Source organism: Garra rufa, chromosome 20 (assembly GCF_049309525.1).
Source record: "Garra rufa chromosome 20, GarRuf1.0, whole genome shotgun sequence".
Classification (NCBI taxonomy): Eukaryota; Metazoa; Chordata; class Actinopteri; order Cypriniformes; family Cyprinidae; genus Garra; species Garra rufa.
Window position 1 is genome coordinate 15,596,450 of NC_133380.1, and position 17,395 is coordinate 15,613,844.

General features: G+C 36.9%; 1 protein-coding gene across 2 annotated transcripts in view; it reads right to left on the reverse strand.

The window, feature by feature from the left end:
• Positions 1–11,128: 11,128 nt before the first annotated feature.
• hdac11 (histone deacetylase 11) overlaps positions 11,129–17,395 on the reverse strand; it is a 38,718-nt gene continuing 32,451 nt past the window's right edge. For both annotated transcript variants that reach the window (XM_073826019.1, XM_073826017.1), the window contains one exon: positions 11,129–16,623. In XM_073826019.1, coding sequence (XP_073682120.1) covers positions 16,396–16,623 — 228 coding nt within the window. In that variant the 3' untranslated portion in view covers positions 11,129–16,395. The remainder of the gene's footprint in view (positions 16,624–17,395) is intronic.

A 17,395-nucleotide genomic window follows, 5' to 3' on the forward strand; every position in this document is an offset into this window, starting at 1 on the left:
TGAAATGGAACCTCATGGGAACAGCAAAGAAATTAACAATCCTGTTTCCTTAAGATTACATTACTGCAGATTTTTAAGAAATAAATATTTGAAAAAAATGAATGCAATTTGTATATACAGTCAAGCCGGAAATTATTCATACCCCTGGCAAATTCTGACTTAAAGTTACTTTTATTCAACCAGCAAGTTTTTTTTTTTTTTTGGATTAGAAATGACACAGACGTCTCCCAGAAGATAATGAGATGATGTACAAGTGGCATCATTTTGGAATAATTATTACTTATCTTTTATTTACATTTCAACAAAAAGTGGCATGTCCAAAATTATTCATACCCTTCTCAATAATCAATAGAAAAGCCTTTATCACCCTGATCTTTAGCTCCCTCCACAGATTCTCAGTTGGATTTAAGTCAGGACTCTGGCTGGGCCACTGCAAAATGTTAATGTTTTTGTCTGCTAACCATTTCTTCACCACTTTTGCTGTGTGTTTTGGGTTGTTGTCGTGCTGAAATGTCCACTGGTGCTTTCAGTTTCTCTGCAGACTGCCTGATGTTGTTGTTGAGAATTTTGATGTATTGCTCCTTTTTCATGGTGCCGTTTACTGTGATTAAGTTCCCTGGTCCACCGGCTAAAAAAACACAAAATATTAGGTTCCCACCACCATGTTTGACAGTGGGGATGGTGTTCTTAGGGTTGAAGGCTTCTCCTTTTTTTACGCCAAATGAAGGCTACATCATTGTGGCCTAACAATTACATATTTGTTTCATCTGACCATAAAATAGAAGACCAGAAGATTTCTTCTTTGTCCAGATGAGCATTTGCAAAGGCCAAGCAGGCTTTTGTGTGCCTTATTTGGAGAAGTGGTGTCCTCCTTGGTCTGCGTCTGTGGAACACAACAGTGTGCAGTGTCTGTTGGACTGTCTGCCTTGAGATGTTGCCACCAGCAGAGCCCAGATTCATCAGGATAGCCTTGGTGGTGATCCTTGGATTCTTTTTTACCTCTCTCACTATCCTCCTGGCCAGCACAGGTGTCACTTTTGGCTTCTGACCACGTCCTCTGAGATTTTTTACAGTGCGGAACATCTTGTATTTTTTAATAATACTTTGCACTGTAGCCACTGGAACTTCAAAACATTTAGATATGGACTTATAGCCCTTTCCTGACTTGTGAGCAGCCACAATGCGCAGCCGCAGGTCCTCAGTAAGCTCCTTTGTCTTAGCCATGACTGTCCACAAACCAACAGCAGAGAGCTTCCTTTTTTTACCTGTTGAGTTGATTAAAACAGCTGTTCCCAATGAATCAGGGTAATTAGGATGCTTTAGAACAGCTTGGACTATTTGGAATGGTATAGAACTTTGGATTTCCCCATAGACTGTGACAGTTTGCAAAGGGTATGAATAATTTTGGACATGACATTTTTTTTTAAATGTAAATAAAAGCTGAGAAATATTTTTTTCCACAATGATGCCTCTTGTACATCGTCTTATTATCTTTTGGAAGAAGTGTTTCATTTCCGGTCAAAAAAAAAAAAAAAAACTTGCTGGTTGAATAAAAGTAACTTTAAGTCAGAATTTGCCAGGGGTATCAATAATTTCAGGCTTGAATTTACATACAACAGCCAGTCAGTAACTACACTGCCTTATGAATTTTAAATCTCGGTCTCAGCAAACTGTATGTGTCTGAATCAGACCATGCTGTTTGCAAAGTATATTTGATTCTCTACATTGAATTTACTCCTAAGAATGCATTCAGAAAACAGAATATACTAATTGCGTTGTATGTTTTTGATCCACTTAAGAGCCAACCCATTAGAATCATTCACTGTGTAATCAGACTATGTTGTGTTTGCATCTTTTGATTGACTACAAAGAACTGACTCATTAGAATAATTTGTTATGTAATCAGACTACACTTCTTGTGTTCGCTTTTGTTTGATTCACTAAAAAAGTGGCTCATAGGAATCATTCATTTGGGCATTGTACTACACTGGCTGTACTCTATGTGTCTGATTCACAAAACAATTCTGATTCATTAGAATTACTTGAGTTATTCATTATGTAATCATGTTGCACATGTTTCAGTTTGATTCACAAAAGAACCAGCTCATAAGAGTCATTCAAAAATCGGACTATAATGATCATGCTGTCTATTTAGTAGTGGATGCCACTGATACTCTAAGTATTTTACATTATTCTGTCTGCATTGGCAGAAGAATGGTCTTGCGACAATCATTACGATAAATGATGTTTGCTTCCGGTGTTTTTGAAAAAGATTCTCAGTGTTCAACCCAACTAAGAGATTTACTGGAATGCTCTACATATGCAGAAAATCAATCACATCGCTGTTATATCATCATATGAACACTCGTGACCATGACACAAATGATTTCTAGTCTCAAAAACTCTCTCAGCTCTGTCCTCCACCAAGTGCATTACCGGCCTGAGGAGATAAACTGCTCTTGAATTTGCCCATATGGAGCAACTGCTCACAGAAGCATGTGCTGCGTGGGACTGCAGTCCACATACACACTCGCCTCCTGCAGCCACCTGCTGGTCCGCTGTTTATATTGCAGTCCTGATGAATAATGCATGTCCATCTGGAGACAACCATCTACAATAACAAAACAGGCAAAACAAGTAAACTGATACTGTACACTGTCATTCACAATTAACAAAATAAAAATACAGCTGCATCATTTCCATTTGAGCAAAGACGGCAGCTTTCACCAGACCTCTACAGACATGTCATATTTTACAAAACAAACACTTTTTATAATAACTAGTTTATGAATATATCTACATACTCAAAAAAAAAAAAAGAGTAAATAATGTGTGGTGCCTTTCATGATGAAATGTTTTGCTTTGAAATCAAGAGTCCGTGGCATTTTCCAGTAGCTGCTTATGCCTCCTGAATGCAAAACACCAGTTACAATCCTGAGCAGGCCAGGGACTTAAAGCTTTTTTTTTTTTTTTTAAAGAGTGTATGTGTGTCACATGATGATTTGATCCTGCTTTTCTCCTTCCTAAGTTCTCCTTCCCACACTTTTTGAGAGCTAAGTGGATACATAGAGAGTTTAAGAGAAAGAAAGCGACAGAATGAAGGCAGAAGCAGAGTAAGATCTCACCATCATTGTCTCGCTAATGGAAATGGTCACTGCTGGAAAGCGCCATGATGGTGTTGAGAAACATGGACCAGGATTTCCTTTCAAGAGGATCTCTCTGATCCGCTTCTTTTGTCACTCTCCTTTGAATTCATATATACTGTATATATATGAAGGACTGTGGCAAGAGACATAATATCTATTTTTGCCATAGCTCTTTACTAGACCCTGCTGAGTAGTTTAAACCAGCCTAGGGTGGTTTTCTGGTCTACTAGCCTGGTCAAACTAGTATTCAGCTGGTTTCTGATCAGCTAAGTGTCCAACACCTTTCCTGACCATTAAGAACTAGTCTGGAAAAAACACCTTAAAAAGACACATTAAATTTAATTTCCATAGAAGAGATGGGTTCATGTATGTTTTGGACTTTAATAAGAACCCTAAAACAATTAAAGCCCAAAAAGTGCATCCATCCATCATAAAAAGTACTCCACACAGCTCCGGGAAGTTAATTAAGGCCTTCTGAAGTAAATCGATGTCTTTGTGTGAGAAAAATATCCATGTTTATACTTTATAAACTATAATTTCTAGATTTCGCTAACTGTTGTATTTGCATTCACAAGAAAAATGTCGGAGGACTTCGATCTAAGCTAAGAAGAGGCTGATTTTCCTTTGCTGTAAACAAAACTTGGTTCTCACCAGAGCCTAACTATGCTGTATGGAGCTTACAGAGCCATGTGGAGCACTTTTTATGATAGATGGATGCACTATATTGTACTTCAAAATCTCAACAGCCATTCTCTGCCATTTATAAAGCTTGGAAGAGCCAGGACATTTTTAATTATAACTCTGATTGCATTTGTCTGAAAGATGAAAGTCAAATACACCTAGGATGGCTTGAGGGTGAGTAAATCATGGGGTAATTTTCATTTTTAGGTGAACTATCCCTTTAAGACACCTTTTTTTGACTGGCAAACCTTTGCATGCCAGCATAACTCAAACTATCCCTTTAAAGGCGCTTCAGTTCAGAATCACATTTCTCTTGTGCTCTATAATGGACACTTTATTAAAAAGGAGTGCACATAAAATGCATCAGAAAAAGCTAGGATAATATTGCATATCCAGGGTGCTTGAAATCTCCAGCATTCAATGTACTTCACTCGCCTTTCAATGAGACATTGTGAAGAGAGGGGGAGACTGTTAAATAAAAGGCATTTGATTACAGTCTAAAATGAGCAGCTGTTGAGAGCTCCTCCAGCCGAGAAAGCGACAGGAACACTTTGACAGAACTTGCACATCTTAGATTTTGTGAAGCACAATGTGTAGAATCTGTGAGTTGAGACTTTGCTGGAAAAGGTACAAAACTAAAGAGGTCACAGATATAGTTCAACTGGATTTATTTGACCATTAGCTTTTTATAATATAATATGTTTGAAAAGTGAATTTGAAAAAGGCACTGTTATACAGTTGAGGTCAAAAGTTTACATACACCTTGCAGAATTTGCAAAAAGTTGATTATTTATTTATTTTTCCTGAATGGCTAAACTACCCACTGTTCTTCAGAAAAATCCTTCAGGTCCCACAAATTCTTTGGTTTTTCAGTGTTTTTTTGTGTATTTAAACCCCTTCCAACAATGACTGTATGATTTTGAGATCCATCTTTTTCACACTGAGGACAACTGAGGGACTCATATGCAACTATTACAGAAGGTTCAATGCTTACTAATGCTTCAGAAGGAAAAATTATGCATTAAGAGCTGGGGGTGAAAACTTTTCAAATCTGAAGATCAGGGTAAATTTAACTTATTTTGCCTTCTGGGAAACAAGTAAGTATCTCCTGTAACTTCTGAAGGGCAGTACTAAATGAAAAAAATGTTATATTTAAGCAAAATAAGAAAAATGTACACATCTTCATTCTGTTCAAAAGTTTACACCCCTGGCTCTTATTGCATTGTGTTTCCTTCTGGAGCATCAGTGAGCGTTTGAACCTCCTGTAATTGTTGCAAATGAGTCCCTTAGTTGTCCTCAGTGTGAAAAGATGGATCACAATATCATACAGTCATTGCAGGAAAGGGTTCAAATACACAAAATTGTTAAAAACCCAAAGAATTTGTGGGACCTAGAGTTCTGAAGAACAGTGGGCAGTTTAACGGTTCAGGACAAACATTCAGGTAACAACACAGTATTAATAATCAAGTGTATGTAAACTTTTGAACGAGGTCATTTTTAAAAATTCAACTATTATTTTCTCTTGTGGACTATATGTTATTATCTTTAATGTGAAATAACTTACTCAGGTCAGTACTAAATAAAAAATAACATGCATTTTGTATGATCCCTCTTATTTTGGTAAAATACTTTACATTTTGCAGATTCTCCGAGGTGTATGTAAACTTTTGACCTCAACTGTATTCATACCGCATATAACAATTTTGTAGAATGTACATAGGTAGGCTAGTTTCAAAGTAGCTTCCTCAAAACAAACTACAGGGTACGAATGTGAGCAGGATATTTCAGTTGGCCCTAAAGCAGCCTTTATATCATCAACAGATCTGATGTCAGAATTACAACAGCATGACAACACCTTCAAAACAAATCACCCCTTGAAAGGTTACCTCCATTCGTCATTTAAAAGCACCCAGGATGCTGGTTTCCTAGATCTTTCTCTGCTTCCATTTCATGTCAAACAAGTCAACATGATGTACTATCAAAGAACCAGCAGCATTAGCAAAAAACGATGACGTGTCCTGCGGGTGTGGTGATGCTAAAACAAGACAAACTTCAGCAAAAAACTGACATGTTGGAGAAAACAAGGTACCGTCAATATTGTTGGCCAACAGGAAAGTCCCCCCTGACAGGTTTTTAATAATAGCTCTCACAGACTGCATCTCTGCACTCCAGGTCTCATCCAGGTGCCACTTATCAAGGGTGACGGACCGTCTTTTGAGAGCTGATGTGTGAGAGCTGGCGTCAAGCCCAGTTAGAAGGCCCAGCTGTTCCAATCACTTTGACATCAATCTGCAACGACCAACCCAGGATCAGACCCTATAAACACAGATGTCATTTCACAGGAGAGAAGGCTAAACAGGCTGCAATATTTGATCACTATATATTCAATAATAACAAACAAGAACAAAATCAAAACAAAAGCACGCACATCTCTGGAAAAACTCTCAAACAGGGTGCTCGACAAAAAAACTGATCATAAAAATTGAAAAAAGTCGACACACTTGGGCTCAAAAAATACAAATTCAGTCTGACTATAACAAACGACAACATATATACACATATAAATATTTTCTAACAATATAAGTCTTTCCTTTCACTTTTTTTTTATCAATTAAAGACATGCTTGCTGAATAAAAGTATTAATTTCTTTCAAAAAATTTACCCCAAACTTTTGAACAGTAGTGTATATTGTTAGAAAAGATTTCTATTTTAAATAAATGCTGTTCTTTTTAACTTTTTATTCATCAAAGAATCCTGAAAAACTATCACAGGTTCCAACAAAATTCTGTTTCCAGCACTGATAATAAATCAGCATATTAAAATTATTTCTGAAGGATCATGTGACACTGAAGACTGGAGGAATGATGCTGAAAATTTAGCTTTGATCACAGGAATAAACTAGATTTTAATTTAATAATATTTCACAATATTACATTTTTGTATGCATTTTTGATCAAATAAATGCACCTTTAATGAGCATTAAAAAATTCTTTAAAAAAACATTCTTACTGATCCCAAACTATTAAATGACAGTGTATATAAGTATAATTATAATAAATAAAAATAACAAAAATAAATACAAATTTAAAAATTAATTTATTTATTAATTGAAAAATGTAAACTATAAATAAATTGCCCAATAAATACATATTTTAAATAATATTTACATTTTTACCTATACGAGTTAAAAATGATTGAATTAATTTAATACTTGCTATTATTGTGTGAATACTAAAATTTTTTTAAATATTACAAAAATATGAATATAAATAATGTTTTAGACAATAAATTTTGAAAAGTGATTTATATTCAGTACACTGCCATTCAAAAGTTTGGGGTCAGTCAGATTTATTTATTTTTATAAATCAGCAAGGATGTATTAAATTGATCGAAAGTGACAGTAATGATTTTTATAATGTTAAAAAGATTTCTATTTCCAATAAAAGCTGTTCTTTTGAACCTCTATTCAACAAATAGTTTCCACCAAAATAATAAGCAGCACAAACACAACATTTTCAACATAATAAATATTACTTGAGCGTAAAATCAGCATTATAGAATGATTTCTGAAGGATCATGTGACACTGAAGACCAGAATAATGGCTGCTAAAATTCAGCTTTGCTTTCACAGGAATAGATGATATTTTAAAATATATTAAAATGCATGGATAATTGATTCCTTTATTTTGAAGTGGCACTCTTTGTCCTCCGCACTAAATTTAGCATGGGCAAAAAGCTGAAGAAATGTCTTTTAAAATGACTGACAGCACTTTAATGAATGGGCGCATTTTAGAATGCAATTGAAAATTTATTCCGCCTCAAAAATATTTCCCTACGAATGTGTTTACCTCAAACAAGAGATTGAATGCACACAATAACTTATGCACCTGCTCCCCTCAGACAAATCTGCAGAATAGCCTTGAATAGTAACAGGGCACCCGCTGCCATAGCCGAACTGGAAAAGTGCGATCTAATAACACAGTCTAATCTCATTTCCATCTATATTGAATTGCCTTTACGATATGCACAGCTCAATGGGTGTTAGCCATTATACCAGTGGATGAGCTGATCCATCCATGAGTAACATGGGAAGAAGAGTGGCCTTCCTTAACGGTGTCATCTCCTTCTATGTGGGAAATGGATGACGGTCAGGTGTTAAATTGGCCGAGAGCGGAGATCTCCCACCTCGGTTCATCTGGAGACTGAGCTGTGCACTTTTGGCCGAGTTAACATCTCACTACAATTTTTACCCTGCATCTCCTCTTGATATTGTGAACCACATAGTACGATTCTGAACCACAGAACAGTGCGTTTCTAATATTAAAAGTATAGTTTGGCCAAAACCTCACCCTCATATACAGTAATTCCAACCTACTATCATTTTCTTTACTCTGTGAAAACCAAAAGATGTTATTGGAAGACTGAGTTTTCCACACAAAGGAATTGGATTGTGATTTACACTGCTACGGTCTAAAAATGACTAGCACTATAAAAGTACCATAAAAATACGTCAAGCCTTCGGATTCTATATGATAGATGTGAGGAACAGCCTAACGTTTAGGTCGCTAAGGTTCAATGATAATCTTTTCCTCTGTGGTTGCTATCAACTTTCATTTGTAGTCACGTTTTTCAACCTTGCCACTTTACGATTGGTCACACGATGGAACATGAGTCAGTGACATCGAACCTAGCGTAATGTGGCTAAACACTACATAAATTTAACACAGGCTATTGTATGGCTTCAAAACTCAGAACTGATTTCATTTGTTTTTGGCATTTGGAGTATGGCAGTAAAAACACATTTGCTACAGAAGATGCAAAGGTGCTGTATGTAATTTTTTTGACTGTACCTAAGTGTAAAAAACTATAATACACTACCAGTCAAAAGTTTTTGAACAGTAAGATTTTTTTTTTTTTTTTTAGGAATTCTCTTTTGCTCACCAAGCCTGCATTTATTTGATCCAAAACACAGCAAAAGCAGTAAAATTGTGAAATATTTTTACTGTTTAAAATTACTGCTTTCTGTTTGAATGTATTTAAAAGTTTAATTTATTCCTGTGATCGAAGCTAAATTTTCAGCATCGTTACTCCAGTCTTCGATGTCACATGACTCTTCAGAAATTTAGTTGGGAAAGATATGATAGAAATTAACACATTTAAAAGAGATTACAAAGACATTTATTTTACAAAAGATTTCTATTTCAGATAAATACCGTTCTTCCAAAATTCTTCTCAGCTTTTCTTACTTAGAATTTTTGTCTTGTTTCCAGCCAAAATACATATAAAATATAAATACAAAATACAAATACAAAATATAAATTCTTAAATCAAGAAGGATTTTCCAGATGAGTAAAAATTATTGTCTTGTTTTCAGAAAAAACAAGTCAAAATTAAGTGTGTTTTTGCTTGAAACTAGAAAAATAATCTTGTTTTCTGTTTGAAATAAGTTTTTTTTTTTTGCTTACCCCATTGGCAGATAATTTTGCTTGTTCTAAGCAAAAACTCACTTAATTCTGACATGTTTTTTCTGTAAACAAGAAAAAAAAATTAATTGTCTAGAAAATCCTTCTTGATTTAAGAATTTTTTTATATTTTGGCTGGAAACAAGACAAAAATCTTAAGAAAGAAAAGCATTTTTTGCAGTGTTTAAAAAACATTACAAATCTTCCTGTTCAAAAACTTTTGACTGGTAGTGTACATTCAAAGGTATTTAGAAAACATGTTAAGTTCACATTACTTTGAAAATGAGCATTCCATATCCAAATGTCCAAATGTCTGTTAAACTGCCAGTTTAACCAACAGTATTTCGACACAATGGGTTGCCAGTTGGTGGAAAACACAGCGTATTGAAGCCAATTGAAGGCTGTAAACAAACTAGGTCAAAAATCGCAGATTCTACCCAACCAAAAAGTCTCTGCATCCATCTAAAAAACTTTATGACCAGAGGCATATTAATCCACAGATAAATCAACTCATAAACTTGCAGTATAAGGCTCATTGCCTTCCATTGTCAGCTGTGCTTGTCTCTATTGCGTGTCCTCAATCTGACAACCCACACGGGAGAAACATTATTTTACCTTTAATGTAAAATGTTCATTGTTACGAGATCAGATCCTTTATTTAATATTGTCTTTGACACATTCTTGAGATCAAAAATCTCTTCCCACTTACTGTAATTTCAGTAAAACTTCATTCCGAGAGTACATTTACAAGGTTAAACCACTTCACATGGAGCTAAACAGCCCCCTGAGACTTCAACTGAGATTGTAAGATGTTTCCAAGGCTGAATTCAATTCAGCAACTGATATAATAAAGCTCAAGCCATGAGTGACTGAACGGCGGAATTGTAAACTTTGTTCATAAATAAAACGCACTGAAATAAATCAATAAATGCAGGCAGACATATGCGACTGCACAGTCCCGCAAGGCACTCAGCATCCAACAACATCGCATTTTCGTTCAATGCCACTTAAAAGTAATCCCAAGGATTCATAGCTTCCCCATGGCCATGCCTGAATGAGTCAAGACCACTCTAGCATCTCTCCTTCAAAGAACGCCCAAGAAAGTCCTTAATCATGCTGAAGAGTAAGGAACAAGGGACCCATACTCATTACCTCAGACTGTGTAAACAGGGCATAGCAACGGTTAATGAGAGCCTGTAAAACGCTGGCGATGGGGCGTCTGTATAAAGACATCTGAGATGCTTTTGTAGCTCTCCGGCAGACATCTCGCATGACGCCATTGGGCTCTGGACGTTTGATCGCTGAGTCATAGACACCTCCTGAAATAACTCATTACAACACTAGAGGGTGGAGCATGGGAAGGACATAAGGTTGGCATACCGGAAAACTCACAGCAGTGGGTGTAGTTTTTAGTTTTTAGATTGGAAAAAAGATGTATATGTAGAATAAGTGGTGGCAAATCATTCACCTTCAGTTCTTTTGAAAGCATATCCACGTCACGGGCATCTAGCTCAATTGGCACTCGCAATGGCAAGGTTACGGGTTTGATTCCCCAGGAACACAAATGCTGAAACGTCATATAAATAGATGATATCTGCTTTTGCACTGCAAAACAAACACACTAACAAAAGAGACTGAAAGCAGAGATGATGAATAATACAGCACATTCGTCTCGCCACTCAGCACTTGCTTTCAACATTAATCTTCTCCGGTTGTGGCGAGGCTTTCGAACAATAAACCAGCAGGTGTTTGAAGATGTCATGCTGATGGAAAAAAGTCATATAAATCATATAAAATGTTAACAGATATAGTATACAATAAACATGAGGTCTTCGGTAATTGCATTGTTAGACTTGATTTATTTTCCCTGTTCTTACATGGAAATGGTATTAAATAAAAAGTGCCAGGTACAAAGAACACGACAAAGCCAGTGTGAATTTGGCACTTTTGTTAGATGGTAACAAAGCACCATTTCTATAGATTGATGTATAAATGTACTGTACCCAAGTAATGAAGTATTTCTATACATAAAACAGGTTTAAATAGATAAGATATGATTAATGAGTTAAATAAAAGTAACTTTATATCAAAATAACTGAAATTAATATACATCTTTCATAAAGTGGCACAAATCACAATAAGTGCGTAAGATGTTTAGTGTTCAGACAGAAAAAAATCTATTATGCAATGTTACCAGTGAAGTAGGCAAGTTTGAAATCCCATTTAGGTCTATGCACAGATGCACACGAAATACTCATCAGTAAGTCATTTGTTCAAGAAGGATCATGGTGGGTCTTTTCATGTACGGATCCATTAAACTGCTGGCTAGACCTAAAGGGTTCACGTCTTTCAAGTGACCTCCATACTCAGCCTTTTGACGGCTTTCATTAAAGAGAAAAAGAAAGGAAAGGAACGAAAAAGAGCCCTACTACACTCATTAGTGTCCATTACCAAGATCCCTCCAGCACCCAAGTGCAATATCAGACTCATAACCTCAACCCGAGACCTAAAAAAACATTAATAATGTTCAAATTTTGCCGTTCCCAAAAGAGTAAACACCACACTAAATTAGTGCTCTTCTATCTTAACTTTCATAATGTTAAGTTTCAAACCAGGATATGTGGATATGTGGAATGGAAGGTATCACAGTAAACAAATCACAAAATAAATAACAACAATCATATTTTTTCAGTAGGTTTCGAAAAGTAAATTGTTAATGTTAATTCACTCTTAAAGGTGATAATGTAGTTTCTGTACCATCTGCAACCACATACTTCCCTACTTCATAGTGAGCAAACAACTGAAAATGAACTAAGTAGTGTGTCAGAACTCACAGCATTCCTAAAACAGTAGGCTAATAGTGCCTGGATGATGTTTAGATTACATTCACACTATCTAGAACATATTTTTAACAGCAAACTAATTGCTTTTTTAAAACAATCACCTATTTAGAGAGTTTGTGATTTTGGATATAGCTAAACAGAAATATAGATCCAAGCCATTGGCTGATGCAATTTTGCTACGTAGGGGTGGTTGGAATGCTCAAAGAAACAGAGCAATGTTTTTACTTCATTGTGCTCTAAGAGCAATTTAATGCAGAAAGGTCTGAAGGTCCACTAACACCTCCCTGTAAAGCTTTATTAGTCACCACATGAACAAGGTTGGAGAATTAGTTTCTACAAATCTCACACAATGTCGCTAGAGAACATAGCCATGACCATTAAACCTGCAACCTGAGGATAAGTGCCTACCACAAAGCTCATACCTCGCTCATAAAGAGAACAACCCTCTGAATACCAACCTTGAGCTTTGAAATAAAACTAAATAAAAAGGAAAGTTCATTTATTTACCTTCATTTTATTTTAGATCTGTTTGATTTTTTCTGCAGAACTGAAAAGGAGATACTTTAGAGAATGTAAATATGGGTCGCTTCTACACAATGAAAGTGGACAGAAACCAGGGTTTGTGATGGAAAAATATTAGATGTAAAGAAAAGTTATATTTCAATGCTTTTGCGTGTTCCCACAAAAAAAATAAAAATAAACAAACAATACGTTCACTTATAAAACTTCTAAAGAAACTTTACATACCAATGGAAACCTTTCTTTGTTTCCCTGGAAGACTTGCAAAACATTTGAATTCTCGCTCAGAAGTATTGAGCCATTTTGTGTCAACTCAACCAGAGTCCTCGGCTCAAGTTTTCGATTTTTATACTTTTTTTCTAAAGAAAGTTGGACATATATAGTGATGAAAGCCAAAATAGTAAACGTCATGGATGAATATATACTGAATAATACACTATTTATTGAGGGGCGTCACAATGGCAATTTTCATCTGAGATTCAGAGCTAAATTACAAGGTGTTAAAAATTTATTCAGAAAGATGGATAAAGATTGGCAGGTCTTTTAGTTAATTTTGTTGACTTTACCAATCTTTGTTGCATTATGTGCCAAAAGGAAAGTCTGTTAAGACCCAATATCTAAAAGGGCATTAAGATATCTTTAATACTTACAGTTAAAGACATGTAAACTTTGGAGAAATAAACCAGAAAAGTGCTTGTCACCATTGGCATATATCTTAATGCCCTTTTAGATATTGGGTCTTAACAAACTTTCCTTTTGGCATATTTGTTTTTAATACCTTATGTGGTGAGGCTCCAGAGATATTGAAATTTCAATATGGCTCCAGGAGTAAAACGTTGATTTTCAACATGATTTTAGATTCTAGTTCTTAATGAACTTTTCTTTTGAAATCTTCCTCTTGAAATCTGAAAACCAAGTCATTTTGGCTCTGAACCTCAGGTGAAAACTGCCATTTTAACCACCCTCTACAAAATAGTGGACTACTCAGTAAATATTCATCCATGACATTTACTATTTTGGCTTTTGTCCTTATACGTGTGTAGTGAGTGGGGCGGGGCCGAGAGCAGTGGGAACAGAGCGAGGCCGGTGGAGTTAATGATAATGAGCGACACCTGCGCCACTCACCGGTCTCGAGTCCCACTGAGGAGCTCCGGAAGGATAAAAGGATGAGTGACGACAGCGTAGGACGAGAGAGGACCAGGCCTGGACTTTATTTTGTGTTATGTGTGCGGCAGTCGTCCGTGAGGGGCTGCCGCTTTACTTTTGTGTTTGTTTATTTTATTAAAGTGTTTAAATGTTTGCCGGTTCCCGCCTCCTTCTTCCGACAGTCTACGAACTTTGTTACACTGGTGCCGAAACCCGGGAAGAAGGAGGGACACGCTGTCAGAAGAAGCCCTCGCTGCCGAGGGGGATCGCGGTGCTGAGGATCGGGCAGCACAGAGAAGCGGAGATCGCCAGAGGCTGCCCGAGGCAGTGGTACTGGAGCAAGGAAATGTGGACGGAAGGCTCACTGCCGTGCTCCGGGGTCGAGGAGGAGTGGTTAACGCCCGAGAGGGAGCGGAGGAGTTGGCGCCGTTTGCCAGGAGGCCGGAGTCTGCTGCCGTCCGCCATGATTGGGGAGGAGCAGAGAACGGGGACTCACTGCCGGCTGCCCTCAGACAGGGGGAACCCATCATCTTTCCGCCAGGAGGCGGAGTAGCATCGAGTGGGTCCACCAGAGGATGTCCAGTGCCATTGCATGGCACCACGAGTGGAAACTTCTCGGACGGTTGAGGACCGAGTGGCAGTGTGTCGGGGAACCGGACCAATTTTTTTTTTTCTCCTTTTTCTTTGCTTTCCTCTCTCCCTCTCTCGTCGCTGTCTCTCCTCTCCTTCCGTCTCCTGTTCTCTCGCCCCGTCTGTTTACCTCCAGTTCACCCCGGGAGTGGGGGGGGAGTAGAGCGCAGTCTCGAGGGTACCCCCCGGCCTGCGAGGGGTGATGGGGGTATGTAGTGAGTGGGGCGGGGCCGAGAGCAGTGGGAACAGAGCGAGGCCGGTGGAGTTAATGATAATGAGCGACACCTGCGCCACTCACCGGTCTCGAGTCCCACTGAGGAGCTCCGGAAGGATAAAAGGAGGAGTGACGACAGCGTAGGACGAGAGAGGACCAGGCCTGGACTTTATTTTGTGTTATGTGTGCGGCAGTCGTCCGTGAGGGGCTGCCGCTTTACTTTTGTGTTTGTTTATTTTATTAAAGTGTTTAAATGTTTGCCGGTTCCCGCCTCCTTCTTCCGACAGTCTACGAACTTTGTTACAACGTGTTTATCCTTCTTCAGAAAAAAATAATAGCAAAATCACAAATTTGCAACTTATTTGATTTGACACAGAATGACCCTATTCCATTCAAGAAACTTTGCATTCTCTTCCATTAGCACTGAAATATAGTTTTTTCCTCCCACAACATATTATATCCATATATTATCATCAGTCTCTGTCATTTTTTCCTCCCATCATGTTCTTCATATTTGTTGTGTTCCACAAGAAAAAAGTCAAACAGATTTGGAAAAATGTGTGGGGAAAAATTTTGACTATTTTTGGGTCTTTAAATATCTTTAAATAAACTCAAAGCTTATATTGTCAATATGTTAACAAATGGTATATCTGTATGAAGTAATGAACTTCTTGAGTAAAAATAGTAGACTGTTCTACACTTGATGTCTAAAAATAAAAATACTGAGAATCTTGATTTCAAACTAGAATTTGAAATCTGAACAAAAGAAGAAAACTGTCATCATCTCCTATTTACTCTATTCTCTAGATGACAGGAACCATTTTGTTAAATTGAGGCAGACAAGATCACGGCTTTAGAACTGTCACTGGTAACCAACTGCAGTGTCTCTCAGACTCTCCAATGAAGAGTTTCATTTCCTAATAGAGAGAGCCCCGGCCTCAGCCTGAAGACATTTCAAAAGCCTGCCAGGCGTAATATGATAGAAAGCACTCAGCCTGACAGTGGTCCACCTGCTGATGCACACAAATGAGAATTCCTGTGCGCAGCTAAAACCAACTGGTCACAAAAGCACGTCCTATGAGCAACTTCCATTTAATGTCACAGAATAATTTAAGGCGTGATAGCAGAGCAGGTCGACGCAATGAGGAATTTGTAATGAATCCAAAATTGATTCATAATGCTGTAATTTAATTCTGAATAAATCTAATATAGTGTTGCAGAGAGCTGCCGCAAATCGCTCAATAAAGTCATCTCCTGGGATATGGTACGTTTGTCTTGTGTGTGTATCTCAAACTGGGGATTTCTAGAGGAACGTATGAATGTACAATATCTTTTGGATTTGATTTTTAAATTTGAAATTTTGAAGAAATCCATTCCATTCCAATGGCCAACTTGTGGGCACCAACTAAAAAAGTTTAAAGATATTAATTCTGGTTAAACTATTCCTCTGAAAACGTAATGTGCAAACAAGCATCGCATAAAATACCCTTAAGAAATTATGAAAAAATGGAAAATATTATTACCCAATCCCAAGATTTCATTCCAAAACTATCACAAAAATGCAACATACAAGTTAATTAGTTCAAATCAATGAACTACAAAAACTGTCCTGAGTCAATCTCGGTTCAAACCACCATTAGATCCCTGACCAGAACATTATATATTAGTTCTAAATGTTTGCATTAGGTAAATAAACAGCGTGTTTGACACACTTGACAAGGTCCAAGATCAGGAGAGTTTAAATGGCACTGAGTTTAAATGGCCCCTGATGACACAGATATGCTCATCATGATCGGTACATGTGAGGGTCCCGCACCATCTACAGCCTCTTCACCAATCAAACCCTGTCTGTGCAGATTCAGGATGGAATCAGCAATAATGCGGGCGGTTTTCTTCTGGTAGCCCCCTGAGGTCACCATAAGGATGGGGATTCCTCGTCGCCGGGCTGCCCTGAAGATGATCTCATCTCTCTTAATGATACCCTGAAAAAGAGGTGTAAATATCTGAATATATGAATATTATGTGAGGAGCTGTAAATAAATTGGTCTAAATATCTAAGCTAATGGTTATATTTGGTGTCTTTTTTCAGAGCTACAGTTGAGGTCAAAGGTTTACATACACCTTGGAGAATCTGCAAAATTTTAATTATTTTACCAAACTAATAGGGATCCTACAAAATGCATGTTATTTTTTTATTTATTACTGACCTGAATACGATATTTTACATAAAAGACATTTACATATAGTCCACAAGAAAAATATAATAGTTGAATTTATAAAAATTACCATGTTCAAAAGTTTGCATACACTTGATTCTTAATTCTGTGTTGTTACCTGAATGATCCACAGCTGTGTTTTGTTTTGTTTTTGTTAAGTGATAGTTGTTCATGAGTCCCTTGTTTGTCCTAAAATGTGACCCTGGACCACAAAACCAGTCATAAGTTTAAATTTGACAAAACTGAGATTTATATATCATATGAAAGCTCAATAAATAAGCTTTCTATTGATGTATGGTTTGTTAGGATAGGACAATATTTGACTGAGATACATCTATTTGAAATCAGAAATCTGAGGATGCAAAAAAATCAAAAAGACTGAGAAAATCACCTTTAAAGTTGTCCAAATTAGGTTCTTAACAATTCATATTACAAATCAAAAATTACATTTTGATATGTTTACAGTAGGAATTTTACAAAAAATCTTCATGGAACATGAACTTTACTTAATTTCTTAATGATTTTTGGCATAAAAGAA